Source organism: Panthera pardus, unplaced genomic scaffold (assembly GCF_024362965.1).
Source record: "Panthera pardus isolate Hobbes unplaced genomic scaffold, ASM2436296v1 HiC_scaffold_17, whole genome shotgun sequence".
NCBI classification, from domain to species: domain Eukaryota; kingdom Metazoa; phylum Chordata; class Mammalia; order Carnivora; family Felidae; genus Panthera; species Panthera pardus.
The window spans coordinates 108,400,048-108,419,418 of NW_026526732.1; the positions used below are offsets into that span (position 1 = coordinate 108,400,048).

At 39.2% G+C, this 19,371-nt stretch overlaps 1 protein-coding gene across 1 annotated transcript; it reads left to right on the top strand.

Moving 5' to 3' along the window:
- The first annotated feature begins 12,673 nt into the window (after positions 1-12,673).
- On the top strand, positions 12,674-13,612 carry LOC109259473 (putative olfactory receptor 2B8). Its single transcript, XM_053905369.1, has one exon. The coding sequence runs from the start codon at positions 12,674-12,676 to the stop codon at positions 13,610-13,612; it is 939 nt and encodes a 312-aa protein (XP_053761344.1).
- Positions 13,613-19,371: the final 5,759 nt, after the last annotated feature.

Below are 19,371 nucleotides of genomic sequence, written 5' to 3' on the forward strand. Positions count from 1 at the left end.
TGTTATTTTGATAGGTATTGCATCGAATATATAGATAGCTTTGGGTAGTATTGATATTTTAGCAATATTTTTTCTTCCTATCCAGGAGTATGGAATATTTTTCCATTTTTTGGTGTCTTCTTGAATTTCTTTCATAATCTTTCCATAGTTTTCAGCATATGGATTTTTCACCTCTTTGGTTAGGTTTATTCCTAGGTATTTTATGGTTTTTGGTGCAAGTGTAAATGGGATCGATTCCTTGATTTCTCTTTCTGTTGCTTCATTGATGGTGTATAGGAATGCAACCAATTTCTGTGCATTGATTTTATATCCTGCAACTTTGCTGAATTCATGGGTCAGTTGTAGCAGTATTTTTGTGGAATCTTTTGGGTTTTCCGTATAAAGTATCATGTCACCTGCAAAGAGTGAAAGTTTGATCTCCGTCTGGCCAATTTGGATGCCTTTTATTTCTTTGTGTTGTCTGATTGCTGAGGCTAAGACTTCCAATACTCTGTTGAATAACAGTGGTGAGAGTGGACATCCCTGTCTTGTTCCTGCCCTTAGGGAGAAAGCTCTCAGTTTTCCCCCATTGAGTATATTAGCATTGGGTCCTTCATATATGGCTTTTATGATCTCAAGGTATGCTCCTTCTATCCCTACTTTCTTGAGGGTTTTTGTCAAGAAAGGATGCTGTATTTTGTCAAATGCTCGCTTGGCATCCATTGAGAGGATCATATGGTTCTTGTCCTTTCTTTTATTGATGTGATGAATCACACTGATTGTTTTGTGGATATTGAATTAGCCTGCATCCCAGGTATAAATCCCACTTGGTCGTGGTGAATAATTTTTTTAATGTATTGTTGGATCCACTTGGCTCATACCTTGTTGAGGATTTTTGCATCCATGTTAATCAGGGAAATTTGTCTATACTTGTCCTTTTTAGTGGGGTCTTTGTCTGGTTGTGGAATTAAGGTAACGCTGGCTTCATAGAAAGAGTTTGGACGTTTTCCTTCAATTTCTATTTTTTGGTACAGTTTCAAGAGAATAGGTGTTAACTCTTCCTTAAATATTTGGTATAATTCTCCTGGAAAGCCATCTGGCCCTGGACTCTTGTTTTTTTGGGAGTTTTTGATTAATAATTCAATTTCTTTACTGGTTATGTGTCTGTTCAAATTTTCTGTTTCTTCCTGTGTCAGTTTTGGTGGTTTATATGTTTGTAGGAATTTGTCCACTACTTCTAGATTGCCCATTTTATTGGCATATAATTGTTCATAATATTCTCTTATTATTGTTTTTATTTCTGTTGTGTTGGTTGTGATCTCTCCTCTTTCATTCTTGATTTTATTTGTTTGGGTCATTTCCTTTTTCTTCTTGATCAAACTGGCTATAGGTTGATCAATTTTGTTAATTCTTTCAAAGAACCAACTTCTGGTGTCATTGATCTGTTCTATGGTTTTTTTTCTTTTGGTTTCAATAGCATCTGTTTCTGCTCTAATCTTTATTATTTCCTGTCTTCTGCTGGTTTAGGGTTTCTGTTCTTTTTCCAGCTCTTTAACGTGTAAGATCAGGTTGTGTATCTGAGACCTGTCTTCCTTCTTTAGGAAGGCCTTGTTTCCTATATACTTCCCTCTTATGTCTGCCTTTCTGTGTTCCAGAGGTTTTGAGCTGTGGTGTTATCATTTTCATTGTCTTCCATGTACTTGTTAATTTCCTCTTTAACTTCTTGGTTAGCCCATTAATTCTTTAGTAGGATGTTCTTTAGTCTCTAAGTGTTTGTTAGCTTTCCAAATTTGTTCTTGTGGTTGATTTCAAGTTTTAGTGTTGTGGTGTGAAAATACACATGGTATGATCTTGATCTTTTTGTACTTGTTGATGACTGATTTGTGTTTTTAGTATGTGGTCTATTCTGGAGAGCTTTCCATGTGCACTAGAGAAGAATGTATATTCCACTGCTTTAGGATGAAATGTTCTGAATATATCTCTCTAGTCCATCTCTTCCAATGTGTCATTCAAAGCTATTGTTTTGTTGATTTTCTGTTTATATGATCTGTCCATTGTTGTAAGAGGGGTGTTGAAGTCCCCTACTATTGTTATTATTATCAATGAGTTTCTTTATGTTTGTGATTAACTGATATATATTTTTGGGTGCTATCATATTTGGAGCATAACTATTTACAATTGTTAAGTCTTCTTGGTGGATAGATCCCTTAATTATGATATATGTCCTACTTTATTTTTGTTACAGTCTTTATTTTAATGTATAGATTGTCTGATGTAAGTATGGTTACTCCAGCTTTTTTTTTGTTGACCATTAGCATGATAGATGGTTCTCCATCCCCTTACCTTTAATCTGAATGTGTCTTTAGGTCTAAAGTGGGTCTCTTGTAAACAGCATATAGATGGATCTTGTTTTCTTATCCATAATGTTTCCCTCTGTCTTTTGATTGAAGTATTTAGTCCATTGACATTTAGAGTGAGTACTGAAAGGTATGAATTTATTGTCATTATGTTGCTTGTAGAGTTGGAGTTTATGGTGGTGTTCTCTGGTACTTTCTAGTCTTTGTTGCTTTTGGCCTCCCACCCCCTCCATCTTTTCTCCCCTCAGAGAGTCCCCCTGAAAGTTTCTTGCAGGGCTGGTTTAGTGATCATGAATTCCTTTAATTTTTTTTTGTCTGGGAAACTTTTTATCTCTCCTTCTATTTTGAATGACAGCCTTGCTGGATAAAGAATTCTTGGCTGCATAGTTTTCTGATTCAGCACACTGAATATATCCTGCCACTCCTTTCTGGCCTGCCAAGTTTCTGTGGATCCGTCTTCTGCAAACATGATCTGTGTTCCCTTGCAGGTTAAGGAATTTTTTATTTCCCTTCCTGCTTTCATGATTCTCTCCTTGCCTCAGTATTTTGTGAACTTGACTATGATATGCCTTGTTGATGCTCGGTTTTTGTTGCATCTAATAGGAGTCCTCTGTGCTTCCTGGATTTTGGTGACTGTGTCTTTCCTCAGGTTAGGAAAGTTTTCTGCTATGATTTGGGGAAGGGTTATCACATAACCCTTCTACCCCTTTTTTTTCTCTCTTCATTTTCTGGGACCCCTATGATTTTGATGTTCCTTTTTAATGAGTCACTGATTTTATAATTCTTAAATTGTGCTCTTTTGCCATAGTCTTCCTCTTTTTTTCTGCTTCATTATTCTCCATAAGTTTGTCCTCTATATTGGTGATACTCTGGTCTGACTAATCCATCCTTACTGCCTTGGCATCTATTCAAGATTGCAGCTCAGTTAGAGCATTTTTGATTTCATCCTGACTAGCTTTTATGTCTTTTACCTATGCAGAGAGGGATTCTAATCTGTTTTCAACCCTAGCTAGTATTCTTACTATTGTGATTCTAAATTGTGGTTCAGACATCTTGCTTGTACCTGTGTTGATTAAGTTCCTGACTGTTGTTTCTTGCTCTTTCACTTGGGGTGAATTCATTCTCCCCTGCCCCCCCGTCATTTTGAAGGCAGAAAAGGAACTAGTAAGGTAAAGAAAAATTAAAATTAAAATTAAAAAATTAAAAACAACACACACAGACACAAAAATCCAATAAATGATGCTAGATCCTATGTGTGTTTTGGTCTGGTTGTTGAAAGGAGCTTGATAGATTACAGAAAAAGGGGAAGGAAGAAAAAGGAAAACATTTGAAAATTTGGAAAAATGAATACAATGAAATAGAATAAAATGAAATGATGGAAGTAAAATAGAATTTGAAAAATTTACAAAAATATACAAAATATAGTAGAAAAAACTAAGTAAAATATTTTTAATAAAACTTCAAAATAAAAATAAAATTTTCTGTTTCTGTGTTCAAGAAAAAGAAATCAAAAAGAGAAGAAAAAAGGAAGAAAATTGAATAGATGGACCAGCCAATAGACTGAAATATGATTGAAATTATATCCTTTTCCCCAGAAGTCAGACTATGAAGTAATTTATAGTCCATAAACTAAGTTGGCAGAGATATTGGTGTTCCTGAAGAGGGAGGTTGCTCAAATTGGATGGGGTTTATTGTAATGGCTCTGTTCTCCACTAGATGGTGCTGCTTAGCTGACTGGGGTGGATTCTTTTGGTACCTGTAAGTACCTATGCGCATGCATGGGAGGGGTGAAAATGGCATCACCCAGCTACCCAGCCTCTGGTATCAGAACTCTGTTCTCCCGGATCAGCAGTCACACACCCGTCCTTTGTCTCCGGCTTCCATCCACTCCCAGCTTCTACACTGTCCGTGAACAAGCTGTCAGGCTGCCAGGTGACACCTCCCTCTTGAGTTTTATCTTGACCTGCTCAGATCCCCTCTGGGAGGGGCTTGCTGAGCAATGGCCGGGTGCTGGCCCACCCCCAAGAATGTTTGTGAGACCGCGCTGCTGCCAATGCCCAGAGACTGCCGCTGGGTGCCAGCCCACCCTGGAAAATTTCCCGTGATTGTGTAGCAGCAGCGTTTCAGGGATTATGAAAAATCACAACACACATCTGGCACCAGGCTTCACCCTTAAGGACCTTGTTCTAGTACCAGCAAATGTGGTTGTCCTCCCAGGGTCCACTGGGACCAGGTGGCTGCACAGCCTCTACCAAATGTCCTTCCAGCTGGGGGACTGCTTCTCCCCATGTGGCTCAGACCTGACTCTGCTCCTGGGGATTTTCCCTTCCCACCAGAGCACCTCCAGGTATCGAGCTGTGGAGTTTCGGACTCTGTGCCCCACCCTGTTTATAGAGTCTTCATGGAATTTAAACCGTCTCCTTTCTCCTTTCTCCCTTTTTAGTCCAGTTGCTCGGCTGCTTCCACTTTCTCTCCAGCTGCTTTGGGGGGTGCTTTTCCTGTACCCTGCCCTCAATTCCGTCCTCTCTCCGCACACAAAAATGGCTCCCTGCCCTTCGCAGCTTCTCTCTCCCCCAGTTCACCTCTCTGCGTTGTGTACCTGCCAAGTTCTGTGGTTCAGGTGGTGCGGATTGTTGTGTTAATCTTCAAATCAGTTTTCCAGGTGTGTAGTTGATTTAATGTTGATCTGGCTGTTGACCAGAGACCCAAGATGCCAAAAAAATCTTCCATGCTGTTCTACCATTTGTCTCCTGGCCTTAGGTTTTATGCTGTTCTTTTTCTAGCTTCTTTAGGTACAAGGTTAGATTGTGTATTTGGGACTTTTATTCCTCTTGAGTGAGGCCTGAGAAGAAAAGCATAATAGCAGGGTTGTAATTCTTTCCCTCCTCAGGACGCCCAGAGTGTCAGTTCTCCACATAACTATCAGGATGGGATCCTCCTGGAATGTGAATAACTGAGAAAATCCAAGCCTAAGAATCTTTTTAGAAGGAGATAGTTTATCCCCTTAGGCAGAATATGCTAAAGGAAACTGGAAGTTACGGATCTTTGAGAAACAGCAGCAAAATACCCATAAACTTCCCTCCATTTTTCTTATTGATTATTTGTAAGTCTCCTGATGAACTCATAATCAATTTGAACTTAAATACAAAGACTAGTTGAATTTAAATAAACCATGTACATTTTATTAACAACAACATAATATTTTAAATTATTTGAGGACACCATTAAAACCAATGGCTATAAAGTGTACAGTGTTTCAAAGGATTTGAGGTTTTTCGCCCCCAGCCACATTAGAAGTTTGGTAGAATTTGGTGGCCCTCATTTATATTCACACTAAAGATTAGAATGTGCCTAATTATTAGCTCTGTGATTCCATAAAATTGGTTATGAATGAAATTAAATGAAGAACGTATTTACATATTTACATTTAATATTAAGCAAGTGAATGCATTCTTTTTTTTTTCACTTTAGCAATAATTTATTATAGCCAGCATGAATTACTTGGTAAATATGCTCTCATATGCTTTTATTTTTTATTTATTTAGTTTTTAATGAAATTTATTGTCAAATTGGTTTCAATACAACACCCAGTGCTCATCCCAACAGGTGCCCTCCTCAATACCCATCACCCACCCTCTCCTCCCTCCCACCCCCCATCAACCCTCAGTTGATTCTCAGTTTTTAAGAGTCTCTTATGCTTTGGCTCTCTTCCTCTCTAACTTCCTTTTTTTTTTCTTCCCCTCCCCCATAGACTTCTGTTAAGTTTCTCAGGATCCACATAAGAGTGAAAACATATGGTATCTGTCCTTCTTTGTATGACTTATTTCACTTAGTATAACACTCTCCGGTTCCATCCATGTTGCTACAAAAGGCCATATTTCATTCTTTCTCATTGCCACATAGTTTTCCATTGTGTATGTAAACCACGATTTCTTTATCCATTCATCAGTTGATGAACATTTAGGCTCTTTCAATAATTTGGCTATTGTTGAGAGTGCTGCTATAAACATTGGGGTACAAGTGCCCCTATGCATCAGTACTCCTGTATCCCTTGGGCAAATTCCTAGCAGTGCTACTGCTGGGTCATAGGGTAGGTCTATTTTTAATTTTGTGAGGAACCTCCACACTGTTCTCTGGAGTGGCTTCACCAGTTTGCATTCCCACCGACAGTGCAAGAGGGTTCCCATTTCTCCACATCCTCTCCAGCATCTATAGTCTCTTGATTTGTTCATTTTAGCCGCTCTGACTGGTGTGAGGTATTATCTGAGTGTGGTTTTGATTTGTATTTCCATGATGAGGAGCGACATTGAGCATCTTTTCATGTGCCTGTTGGTCATCTGGATGTCTTCTTTAGAGAAGTGTCTATTCATGTTTTCTGCCCCTTTCTTCACTGGGTTATTTGTTTTTCGGTGTGGAGTTTGGTGAGCTCTTTATAGATTTTGGATACTAGCCTTTTGTCTGAAATGTCATTTGCAACTATCTTTTCCCATTCCGTTGGTTGCCTTTTAGTTTTGTTGGTTGTTTCCTTTGCTGTGCAGAAGCTTTTTAGGTATGTATATTTTTGTAATGTTTATGTATTTATTTTTGAGAGAGAGTGTGTGACTGGGGGAAGGGCAGAGAGAGAGGAAGACAGAATCCCAAGCAGGCTCCGCACTGTGTGCAGAACCCAATGTGGGGCTCAAACTCACAAACTGTGAGATCATGACCCGAGCCCAAATCGAGAGTTGGACGCCTAACTGACTGAGCCACCCAGAAGCCCCTCGTTATTTTATTCTTACGGGTGTTCATGAGATGGAAACATGGATTGTTTCTATTCCCTCTTCTGACCAGGTGTGAGTTAGGGGATATTCAGGTTGTATAGAGAGAGAAAATGTTATTCGGTAAAATAAAAATAAACAGAATATACAAAACAAAAAAATGCCATTCTCTATACTAATTACCATCAAAAAAGAACATAATTGAAGTGACATCTCACAAAATGCTATTTGACAGTAATAATTGAGAGAACAGGCATCCAATGTGAGAGGTTGTTGCACATTGAGACTGTCTCAAATACCATTTTAATTAACTGTATTAGGAATGATTTTGTGCTAGACTTCAAAAGTCTTAGGGGCATTAAAAATGTCCCCATTAAATGCATAAAGAAATTGTGGTTTATATACACAATGGAGTACTATGTGACAATGAGAAATAATGAAATATGGCCCTTTGTAGCAACATGGATGGAACTGGAGAGTGTTTTGCTAAGTGAAATAACCCATACAGAGAAAGACAGATACCATATGGTTTCAGTCTTAAGTGGATCCTGAGAAACTTAACAGAAACCCATGGGGGAGGGGAAGGAAAAAACAACAACAACAACAAAAAAAGAGGTTAGAGTGGGAGAGAGCCAAGACATAAGAGACTCTTAAAAGCTGAGAACAAACTGAGAGCTGATGGGGGGTGGGAGGGAGGGAAGGGTGGGTGATGGGTATTGAGGAAGGCACCTTTTGGGATGAGCACTGGGTGTTGTATGGAAACCAATTTGACAATAAATTTTAAAAAAAATAAATAAAATGGATCAATAGAAAAAATTAAAAAATAAATGGATCCATATAAAACAAAAAAAACATGTCCCCATTAAACTGGTATTTTTAAGCATCTGTGGGTCAAAAGGGAAGCACTGTCATTCAACGGTGGTGTTTTCAGTGTCTCTCTGATTGATTTTTACTTGTTTTACTACCATAACAGCAACAGCAACTACAAGGAAGAAGAAGAAAAACCTGGTGTAGCTTTCACAAATACAATCCTTTAGTTCCAGAGGCAATGTTGCCGAAATGTTTATTTGCAGAACTAGTAGTGAGATTTTGAATGTAACTGAATTCTTCGAATAAGTGTATTCTAGGTCATAAATCCTTATATCTGAATGCATTTTGGAGATTCTGTTGTACTATGTTTTAAAACACGTAAGATGTGTGCAAATCCAGTGGTGTGGAATCATGAGGTACGTATTTCTAAGAACGTCTCTCCCTCTCTGCTCCTCTTTCTGATGGCTCTACCTCTTTTCCCTCATCCCCATTTCCTCTAAGTTGTACGTCTTCTAGTTTGATTTCAGGAATAGAATTTCATGATTCATCACCTACTTATAACTTATAACCCAGTGCTCATCCCAACAAGTCCCCTCTTTTATGCCCATCACCCGTCTAGCCATCCCCTGCCCACCTCCCATTCCTGCAACCCTCAGTTTGCTCTCTGTATTTTAAGTCACTTATGGTTTGCCTCCCTCTCTGTTTTTATCTTAGTTTTCCTTCCTATGTTCATCCGTTGTGTTCCTTAAATTCCACATATGAGTGAAATCATAGTATTTTTCTTTGACCAACTTATTGTGCTTAGCATAATGCCCTCTATTTCTATCCGTGTTCTTGCATATGGCAAGATTTCATTCTTATTGATCTCCGAGTAATATTCCATTGTATATATATATTCCACATCTCCTTTATCCATTCATCAGCTGGTGGACATTTGGGCTCTCTCTACACTTTGGCTATTGTCGATAGTGCTGCTATCCACATTGGGGCACATGTGCCCCTTGGAATCAGCACTTTTGGAGAGCATTTGGATAAATGCCCTCATAAGGTAATTCTATTTTTAATTTTTTGAGGAATCTCCAATTGTTTTCCAGAGTGGCTGCAAACAGTTTGCATTTCCTCCAGCGGTGCAAAAGAGTTCCTCTTCCTCCACATCGTCGCCAACATCTGTTGTTGCCTGAGTTGTGAATTTTAGCCATTCTCACGGTCGTGAGATGTATCTCATTGTGGATTGGATTTGTACTTCCCTGATGGTGTGTGATGTTGAGCATCTTTTCATGTGTCTCTGAGCCATATGGATGTCTTCCTTAGAAAAGCTTCTATTCCTGTCTTCTGCCCGTTTCTTCACTGGATCATTTGATTTTGGAATGTTGAGTTTCCTACGTTCTTTATAGATTTTGGATACTAACCCTTTATCTGATCTGTCATTTGCAAATATCTTCTCCCATTCCATCAGTTGCCTTTTAGTTTTGCTGATTGTTTCCTTTGCTGTGCAGGACCTTTTTGTCTTGATGAGGTCCCAATAGTTCATTTTTGCTTTGGTTTCCCTTGCCTCTGGAGACATGTCCAGAAAGAAGTTGATGCGGCCAAGATCAGAGAGGTTTTGCCTGCTTTCTCCTCGAGGATTTTGATGGCTTCCTGTCTTAAGCGTAGGTCTTTCATCCATTTAGAGTTCATTTTTGTGTATGGTGTAAGAAAGTGGTCCAGTTTCATTTTTCTGCATGTCTAGTTTTCCCAACACCATTTGCTGAGGAGACTGTCTTTATTCCATTGGGTCTTCTTTCCCGCTTTGTCAAAGATTAGGTGGCCATACCTAATGGTTTGTGGGTCCCTTTCTGGGTTCTGTCTTCTGTTCCGTGGATATATGTGTTTGTATTTATGCCAGTGCCATACAGTCTTGTTGAATACAGTTTGGTAATACAGGTCAAGGTCCAGAATTGTGATGCTTCCACTTTTGGGGTTTTTTTTCCCAACATGACTCTGGCAATTCAGGGTGTTTGTGGTTCTATACAAATTTTAGAATTGTCTGTTCTAGTTCTGTCAGGAATACTGGTGTTATTTGAGAGGGATTGCATTAAATGTGTAGGTTTCTTTGGGTAGTATCGACATTTTAGTGATATTTGTTCTTCCTACCCAGGAGCCTAGAATGTTTTTCCATTTCTTTGTGTCTTCTTCAATTTTGTTCATAAGCTTTGTACAGTTTTCAGCATATAGATCTTTCACCTCTTTGGTTAGGTTTATTCTTAGGTATTTTAAGGGGTTTGGTGCAATTGTAAATAACATTTACTTCTTTATTTCTCTTTCTGCTCCTTCATTATTGGTGTATAGAAATGCGACCGATTTCTGTACATTGATTTTATATCCTGTGACTTTGCTGAACTCATGTATCAGTTCTAGCCGTTTTTTGGTGGAATCTGTTGGGTTTTCCATGTAGACTATCATGTCATCTGCGATGAGTAAACTCTTGACTTCCTCCTTGCCTATTTGAATGCCCTTTATTTCTTTTTGTTGTCTGATTTCTGAGGCTAGGACTTCCAATACTATGCTGAATAAGAGTGGAGAGAGTGGACATCCCCACCGTGTTCCTGACCTTAGGGGAAAAGCCTTCAGTTTCTCCCCATTGGGGATCATATTAACTGTGGGTTTTTTGCATATGGCCTCTATGATCTTGAGGTCTATTCCTTCTATCCTTACTTTCTTTTTCTGCATGTATTGTGAGGATCATAGGGTTCTTATCCTTCTTGTATTAATGTGATGTATCACATTGATTGATTTGTGGACATTGAACCAGCCCTGCATCCCAGGTATAAATCCCACGTGATCGTGGTGCAGAATTCTTTTAATGTATTGTTTGATCCAGTTTGCTGGTATCTTTTTGAGAATTTTTGCATCCATGTTCATTAGGGAAATTGGTCTGTAATTCTCCTTTTTAGTGGGGCCTTTATCTGGTTTTGGAATCAAGGTACTGCTTACCTCATAGAATGAGTTTGGAAGTTTTCCTTCCATTTCTATTTTTTGGGGAAGCTTCAAAAAAGTAGGTGTTAACTCTTCCTTAAATGTTTGCTAGAATTCCCTAGGAAAGCCATCCCACCCTAGACTTGTTTGGGGAGATTTTTGATTACTGATTCAATTGTTTTACAGATTATGGGTGTGTTCACATTTTCTATTTCCTCCTGGTTCAGTTTTGGTAGTTGATAGGTTCCTAGGAATTTGTCCATTTCTTCCAGATTGCCCATTTTATTGGGGTATAATTGCTCATCATATTCTCTTATTATTGTTTGTATTTATGCTGTGTTGGTTGTGACCTCTCCTCTTTCATTCATGATTTAGTTGAGTCCTTTCCTTTTTTTTTTCCCTCAGTCTGTCTAGGGGCTTATTGATTTCATTAATTCTTTCACATAACGAGGTCCTCATCTCATTGATCTGTTCTACTGGTTTTCTTATTTTGATATCATTGATTTCTGCTGTCATCTTTATTATTTCCTGTCTTCTGGTGGTTTGAGGCTTTATTTTCTGTTCTTCTTCCAACTCGCTTAGGTGTAAGATTAGGTTGTGTATTTGAGGTCTTTCTTCCTTCTTTAGGAAGGCCTAGATTGCTATATACTCCCTATTATGACCACCCTTGCTGCATCCCAGAAGATTGGACAGTCATGTTTTCACTTTCATTGTGTTCCATATACTTTTTAATCTCCTCCTTAAATTCTTGGTTACCCCTTTCATTCTTTAGTAGGATGTTCTTTAATCCCCAAGTATGCTTGGTCTTTGCAAATTTTTCCTTCTGGTTGGTTTCAAGTTTCATAGCATTGTACTTTGAAAATATGTATGGTATGATCTTGATATTTTTGTGCTTGTTGAGGGCTGATGTGACCCAGCATCTGATCCATTCCAGAGAATGATTCATGTGCACTGGAGAAGAATGCATATTCTGCTGCTATAGGATGAAATGTTCTGAACATATCTGTTAACTCCATCTGGTCCAGTGTGTCACTCAAAGCCATTGTTTCCTTGTTGATGTTATGCTTAGATGATGTCCTTTGCTGTAATTGGGGTACTGAAGTCCCCTAGTGTTATGACATTATTATCAATGAGTTTCTTTTTGTTTGTGATTAAGTGATTTCTATATTTGGGTGTCTAATGTTGGGGTAATAAATATTTACAATCATTAGGTCTTAGTGATGGATAGACCCCTTAATTATAATATAATGCCCTTCTTTCATCCCTTGTGACAGTCTTTGTTTTAAAATCTAGTTTGTCTGATACAAGTATGTCTATTCCAGCTTTCTTTTGACATCCAGTAGCATGATAGATGGTTCTCCATCCCCTTCCTTTCAATTCGTAGATGTCTTTAGATGTAAAATGAGTCTTTGTAAGCAGCGTATGATGGGACTTGTTTTCTTATCCATTCTGATACCCTATGTCTTTTCATTGGAGAATTCACTCCATTTACATTTAGTGAGATGTATGTACATTTTACACTACTAGTAAGCACAGACTGAAAGACTGTATTTCCTATGACTGATACAAACACAGGCCCATTATTTGATTTTTTTAATCTTAAAAACTAATGATTTACTTTTTGTGACAATGTGGAACTAAATTGATAAAACTTTGGAAATTTCATGGGTACATCATTTATTCAAATAGTTTTGATAAAATGTCATGGCCATGTCTTTTTATATGATCAATATACCCCCACCAACAGTTTTTTTTTAAGATATTGTATAAATTGCTAAATGCTTGGTCTTGACAGGAAGCATGTAGTAAGAAAGAATGGACCCGAAAAATGGAAGTTCTCTCACTGGCTTTATCCTGCTGGGTTTCTCTGACCGGCCTCAGCTGGAGCGCGTCCTCTTTGTGGTTCTTCTGATCCTCTATCTGCTCACCCTGCTGGGAAACACAACCATCATTGCGTTGTCCCACCTGGACCCACACCTGCATACTCCCATGTACTTTTTCCTCTCCCACCTAAGCTTTCTGGACCTGTGTTACACGACCAGCACTGTTCCTCAGCTGCTGGTACATCTCAGGGGAGCAGACAAATCTATCTCCTTTGCTGTCTGTGTAGCTCAACTGTTTGTCTATCTAGGGTTGGGAGGCACAGAATGTATTCTGTTAGGGGTGATGGCATTTGACCACTACGCAGCCATCTGTATGCCCCTGCACTACACAGTGATCATGCACCCCCGCCTCTGTGCCCTGCTGGCTTCTGCATCATGGTTCATTGGTTTTGTCCACTCCTCATTGCAGATGGTTCTCCCCTTCCTTGTACCACTATGTGGGAGAAATAAAATAGAGCACTTCTTTTGTGAGGTCACCCCACTGCTCAAGCTTGCCTGTGTTGACACCACTGTGAATGAGTCTGAGCTCTTCTCTGTCAGTGTGATTATTGTCCTCATACCTATGGCATTAATCACATTCTCCTATGGTCAGATTGTCAGGGCAATGTTAAGAATAAAGTTAGTTTTGGGGCAGAGGAAAGCTTTTGGGACATGTGGGTCCCACTTCACAGTGGTCTCCCTGTTCTACGGCACAGGCATCTACATTTACCTTCAGCCCAGCAACAACTACTCCCAGGATCAGGGCAAGTTCATTTCTCTCTTCTACACCATCGTCACCCCTAAGATCAACCCCTTCATATATACCCTGCGGAACAAGGATGTGACAGGAGCAATGAGGAAGGTGTTGTGCAGGGGCTATGACTCCAGATGACTGAGGGGAAGACCCTTTCATGGAAGACTTTGAATGCCAGAGTCTTTATGATTTCTGTGTCCCCAACATTTCCCCTGACAACTCTCAAGGTAACGTTCTTAATTTCTTCTTTTATGCAAGTGAGTGTTCAAACTCTAAGTTCATGGACGCAGTGCAGCCTTCGGAGATGCTGAGTTAGTGTACCTAGACCATCTGCAGCATATTAATATTGTAAAAAGTTCCACATGATTTTCTTAGTTCACCCCCATTTGGGAACACTATTCTGTTTCTAATTGCAAGACAGTGACACACACACCATGAAAGCATACCAATATAAGAATAAAAACCACCAGAACACGGTATTCAATATTTATATTGCAGCACATTCCAGGAATTGCTGGAGGCTATTGCTTCTTCTCGCAGTCAGATCACTGCTCTGTTACAACGTCTGTGGCCTGACTGGATCACATCTTTTTCCCTGAAGTAGGAGGACAACTGTGGGAAAAACAAATTTTAGCTGAGAGAAAACATGCCAACATCTATCCTGATAGAGCTATTCAGATATCAGGCCATGGTGTAATGTTGCCATTGTGATACTGTTTTCCTTTTGAAACACAATTCTTTGTTTTTCAAAAAAATTTTATCTTTAGAATTGCTTTTTATTATTTTAGTTTTTAATTAAATTTTTATTGTTAAAATTATTAATGGAATAATATTTATTTTTATTGTTTTATAATTTTTTAATTGTTTTATTTATTAATTATTGTTAAAATTATTAATGGAATGCCATTAGAGTTAACCTACATTGTTATATTCCTTTCTGGTGTACAATATAGTGATTCCACATTTCCATCATCACGTGTACTCTCTTTAATCTCCATCACCTATTTAAACCCATCTCCCCAGGCCCTCCCCTGTGGCACCAGTGACCCCAAAGATGGGAAGGGAGATTCTCAGTTACATTCGTCCCTACCTTCGTAGCCCTGTCCTGGCCTTAGGGCTGTCACACATTAGCATAATGGCAGGGTGTGCAGTGTAGGGTGACTGCACTCTGAACACGCCCTCTGCATCCTGCTAAACTCACTCCTGGGTCAGTCATCAGAGCGCAGTCACCCCCGTGAGACCCTCCTGTACCTCCTAGTCTGCACATTTCGCAGCTACTGTTTGCCAGAGTCCTGCTCTGACCAGGCTTACGGAGGAGGCAGGAACAGGTCACAGACCCCTTGCAACTCCCCACTTTGCATGTGACTGCTTTTTGGATGCTTGTTTTGTGGCACAGGTGAGATTTCTTTCACTTTGTGGTGTTGTGGCATGTTTGAGATCTGATGGTACAGACTGGGAACCACTTTGCGTGGATACGTGGTTCACTGGGAAGGGGGGCTGGGTGTAAATGCAGAAAAGAGAGGGTAAATGACTGGTGATCAGAGGATCAGGGGAAGGGGTCCCTGAGGTGACCTTAGGGACAGGACACTGGTTTTGGTTAGGAGACATTTCCTTTCTTCCTCAAGGTTCTTCCAGCTGTTTTGGAATTAAAGTGACATGAGGAAGTAAAAGGAGAAAAACACCCAGAATTTTAGTACCTGATGAATCTTGAACCACTCAAGAGCTCCATGGAACAGACTCACCCCATTTTGATGTCGTTATACATACACACAAGGTAAACATTTAGAAATGCCATCTTTCGGTGTCTGCATTGAAATTTGGATCACAAATGAGAGGGCTGCGTTTGTAGATGGGATAATGAAAGAACACGCTCATTTAGCAACTTTGTAGGGAGATTTTTGTATTAAATAGCTATAAAAGTAGGACCTTAGGAGAGGAAGTTTAAGTGTGATAAAAGGAATGATATCTCTTGTGGTTATTTATTTTTTCTTCGATAAACTAAGATACGACAGATGCAGAACACTCAGCAAACTTAAGAAGTACAAATGTGAATATATATATAATGAAATTATTGCCACCATTGTGTTAGCTAACACCTCTATCGCATTACGTTATTACCTGCCATAGACTCTAAGTCTAAAGTTCTCTTTTGGCTAGCAAAAGAGAGGATGCAAGATTAAAAGGAGAGATGGCTGATGTCTGGGGAAAAGGACAAGAGCCCTGAATAAGGGTCCTTGCCCCATATTTGTTCAGATCAGAAGGCTTACAAATGTGATGGGCATGTACAAAGAGACAAAGGAACTGTGAACACTAACTTGAGGACGTGAGGGGGAAAAGGGGGTCTTGAAGATACACGGTGTTTGGGGTTTGGGTCAATATAAAACAAAATCCAGGCACCAGGCAGATAGATAGATGGTTGTTAACAGCAGACAGGAGGCGCCGTGCCTGTTTATCTTTGCCAGCCTAGGGGATGAGACAAATAGGGGGAATAACCTCTGGGTTGACAAGACACCTTTTCTTTTGTTAACCATCTCCATTCCAGGCTGCTTTGCCTGCAGCGCAGCGGTCCATAGTCCAATTCACCAATTTACCTAACTGGCCCTATTTTCCTATGAAAGCAGCTTTCTGCTGTAGTACTAAACTTGGGGTGCTTTCACCCTGAATATCTAATCTTGTTATTCCTGTGTATTGTGCACCTTTGTTCCGATTCTATTTCAGGCCATTGCTTCTCTCTCTCTCCTTTTGGGGGTTCAGCACTCTATTTGGGGGTGCCTTTGTATCTCCCTATTCTTGGCACCTTTGTGCCTCCCTATTCTTAGAGTGCCAATCTGTTTTCCCCAAACTCAGGTGTGAGCATTTTATGACTTTGTGTTTCTTTATGCCTTGTTAACCCATCGGTGTAGCCCCGGGGGATTCCTAATTTTATCCCCCACAATTACCATTTGTTGTTCAAGGTGAGAACATTTGAGATATACTCTTCTAGCCACTTTCAAGTTGATAATACAATAATATTAATCATAATCACCATGCTGGACATTAGATGCTCAGGACTTATTCATCTTATGACTGGTGCTTGTACCTTTTGTCCAACATCTCCCACTTCCCATACCCCTTAGTCTCTGGTAACCACCATTCTACTGCCTGTATATACAAGCTATGCTTTCCTGGTTTCCACAAATATGTGAGATCACACAGTCCTCGTCTTTCTCTTCTGACTGGTTTCACTTAGGATAATGCCCTCAAGACCCATCCATGTTGTTGCAAAAGGCAGGATTTCCTTCTTTCTCATGGCTGAATAATAATCCTTTAGATATATATGCCACATCTTCTTTGTTTAATTTATTATTTAAGTTCATGTTAGTTAACTTATAGTGCAGTATTGATTTCAGGAGTAGAACCCACTTACATATGATACATCACTTACATATGATACCCAGTGCTCATCCTGACAAGTGCCCTATTATGCCCATCACCCATTGAGCCCATCTCTCCACGCACCTCCCCACCAGTAACTCTCAGTTTTAACTGTATTTAAGAGTCTCTTATGGTTTGTCTCCTTCTCTGTTTTTATCTTATTTTTCCTTCCCTTCCCCTGTGTTCATCTGTTGTGTTTCTTAAATTCCACATATGAGTATAATCATGTATTTGTCTTTCTCTGCATGACTCATTTTTAGCATGATACACTCTAGTTCCATCCACATTTGTTGTTGCAAATGGAAAGATTTCATTCTTTTCTATCTCGAGTAGTATTCCCTTGTAACAATATACAACATCTTCTTTATCAATTCAGCTGTCGGTGGGCATTTGGGCTCTTTTTATAATTTGGCTATTGTGCATAATGCTGCTATAAACATTGGGGTGCACGTGCCCCTTTGAATCAGCATTTTTGTATCTTTTGCATATATACCCAGTAGTGCAATTGCTGGGTCATAGTGTAGTACTATTTTTAATTTTTTGAGGAACATACATATTGTTTTCCAGAGTGGTTGTGCCAGTTTGTATTTCTACCAACAGTGCAAGAGGGTTCCCTTTCTCCCTGTCCTCAACAACATCTATTATTTTCTGAGTTGTTCATTTTAGCCATTCTGACAGTTGTGAGGTGGTATCTCATTGTGGTTTGGATTTGTATTTCCTTGATGTGATGTTGAGCATCTTTTCACGTGTCTGTTAGTCATCTGGGTGTCTTCTTTGACAAAGTGTCTATTCATGTCTTCTGCCAACTTCTTCCCTGGTTTATTTGTTTTTTGGGGGCTTTATTATTTGAGTTTCATAAGTTCTTTAGAGATTTTAGATATTATCCCTTTATCTGATATGTTTTGCAAGTATCTCTCCCATTTGTTGGATGCCTTTTAATTTTGTTGATTGTTTCCTTCACTCTCCAGAAGCTTTTTATCCTGATGAGGTCCCAATAGTTTGTTTTTGCTTTTGTTTCCCTTGACTCCGAGGCATGTCTAGTAAGAAGTTGCTGAGGTCAAGATCAAAGAGGTTTTTGCCTGCTTTGTCCCAGAGGATTTTGATGGCTTCCTGTCTTACATTTAGGTCTTTCATCCATTTTGAGTTTATTTTTGTGTCTGGTGTAAGGAAGTGATCCAGGTTCATCCTTCTGCATGTCACCGTCCGGTTTGCCCAGCACCATTTGCTGAAGAGACTGCCTTTTTCCCATTGGATATTCTTTCTTGCATTGTCAAAGATTAGTTGGCCATACTCTTGTGGGTCCACTTCTGGGTTTTCTATTCTGTTACATTGATCTACATGTCTGTTTATTATGCCAGTACCATACTGCCTTGATGACTACAGCTTTGTAATAGAGTTTGATTCTGGAATCATGATACCTCCAGCTTTGCTTTTCTTTCTCAGGATTGCTTTGGCACATTTGAGTCTTTATTGTTCCATAGAAATTTTAGGATTGTTGGTCTAGCTCTGTGAAAAATGTTGGTGATATTTTGGTCTAACTCTGTGAAAAATGTTGGTGATATTTTGATAGGGTTGCTTTAAATGTTAGGTTGCTTTGGGTGGTATAGATATTTAGCAATATTTGTTCTTCTAATCCACGAGCTTGGAACGTTGATCGCTTTCTTTGTGTCCTCTTTAGTTTCTTTCATAAGTGTTCTATAGTTTTCAAGGTACAGATCTTTTACCTCTTTAGTTAAGTTAATTTCTAGGTGAAATTATGGTTTTTTTGTGCAACTGTAAATAGGATCCATTCCTTGATTTATTTTTCTGCTGCTTCATTATTGGTGTATAAAAATGCAACAGATGTTTGTATGTTCATTTTATACCCTGTGACTTTGCTGAATTCATGTATTAGTTCCAGTGGGTTTTTGGTGGAGTCTTTCAGGTTTTGACATAGAGCATCATGTCATCTGCAAATAGTGAAAGTTTGACTCCTTCCTTGCCGATTTGTATGCCCTTTAATTTCTTTTTGATGTATGTGGTTGATGCTAAAACTTCCTGTCCTATGTTAACTAGTATTGGTGAGACTGGGCATCCTTGTCTTATTCCTGAGTGTAGAAGAAAAGCTCAGTTTTACCCCATAGAGGATGATATTACCTGTGGGTCTTTCATATACGGTCTTTATGATGTTGAGGTATGTCCCATCTATTCCTATGTGGTTGAGGGTGTTTACCAAGAATGGATGCTGCATTTTGTCAAATGCTTTTTATGCATCTCTTGACAGGATCTTATGCTTCTTATCCTTTCTTGATTAATGTAGTATATCACGTTGATTGCTAAGTGAATAGTGGATTGATATGTGAATATTGAATCAGCCCTGCAGCCCAGGAATAAATCACACTTGGTTGTGATGAATAATTCGTTTATCATGCTGTTGAATTTGATTTGCTATGTCTTGTTGAGAATTTTTGCATCCATGTTCATCAGGGACTGGCCTATAATTC

Bases quoted from the DNA above. Each gene is read 5' to 3' on its own strand.
- LOC109259473 (XM_053905369.1), top strand. From the start codon at position 12,674: ATGGACCCGAAAAATGGAAGTTCTCTCACTGGCTTTATCCTGCTGGGT.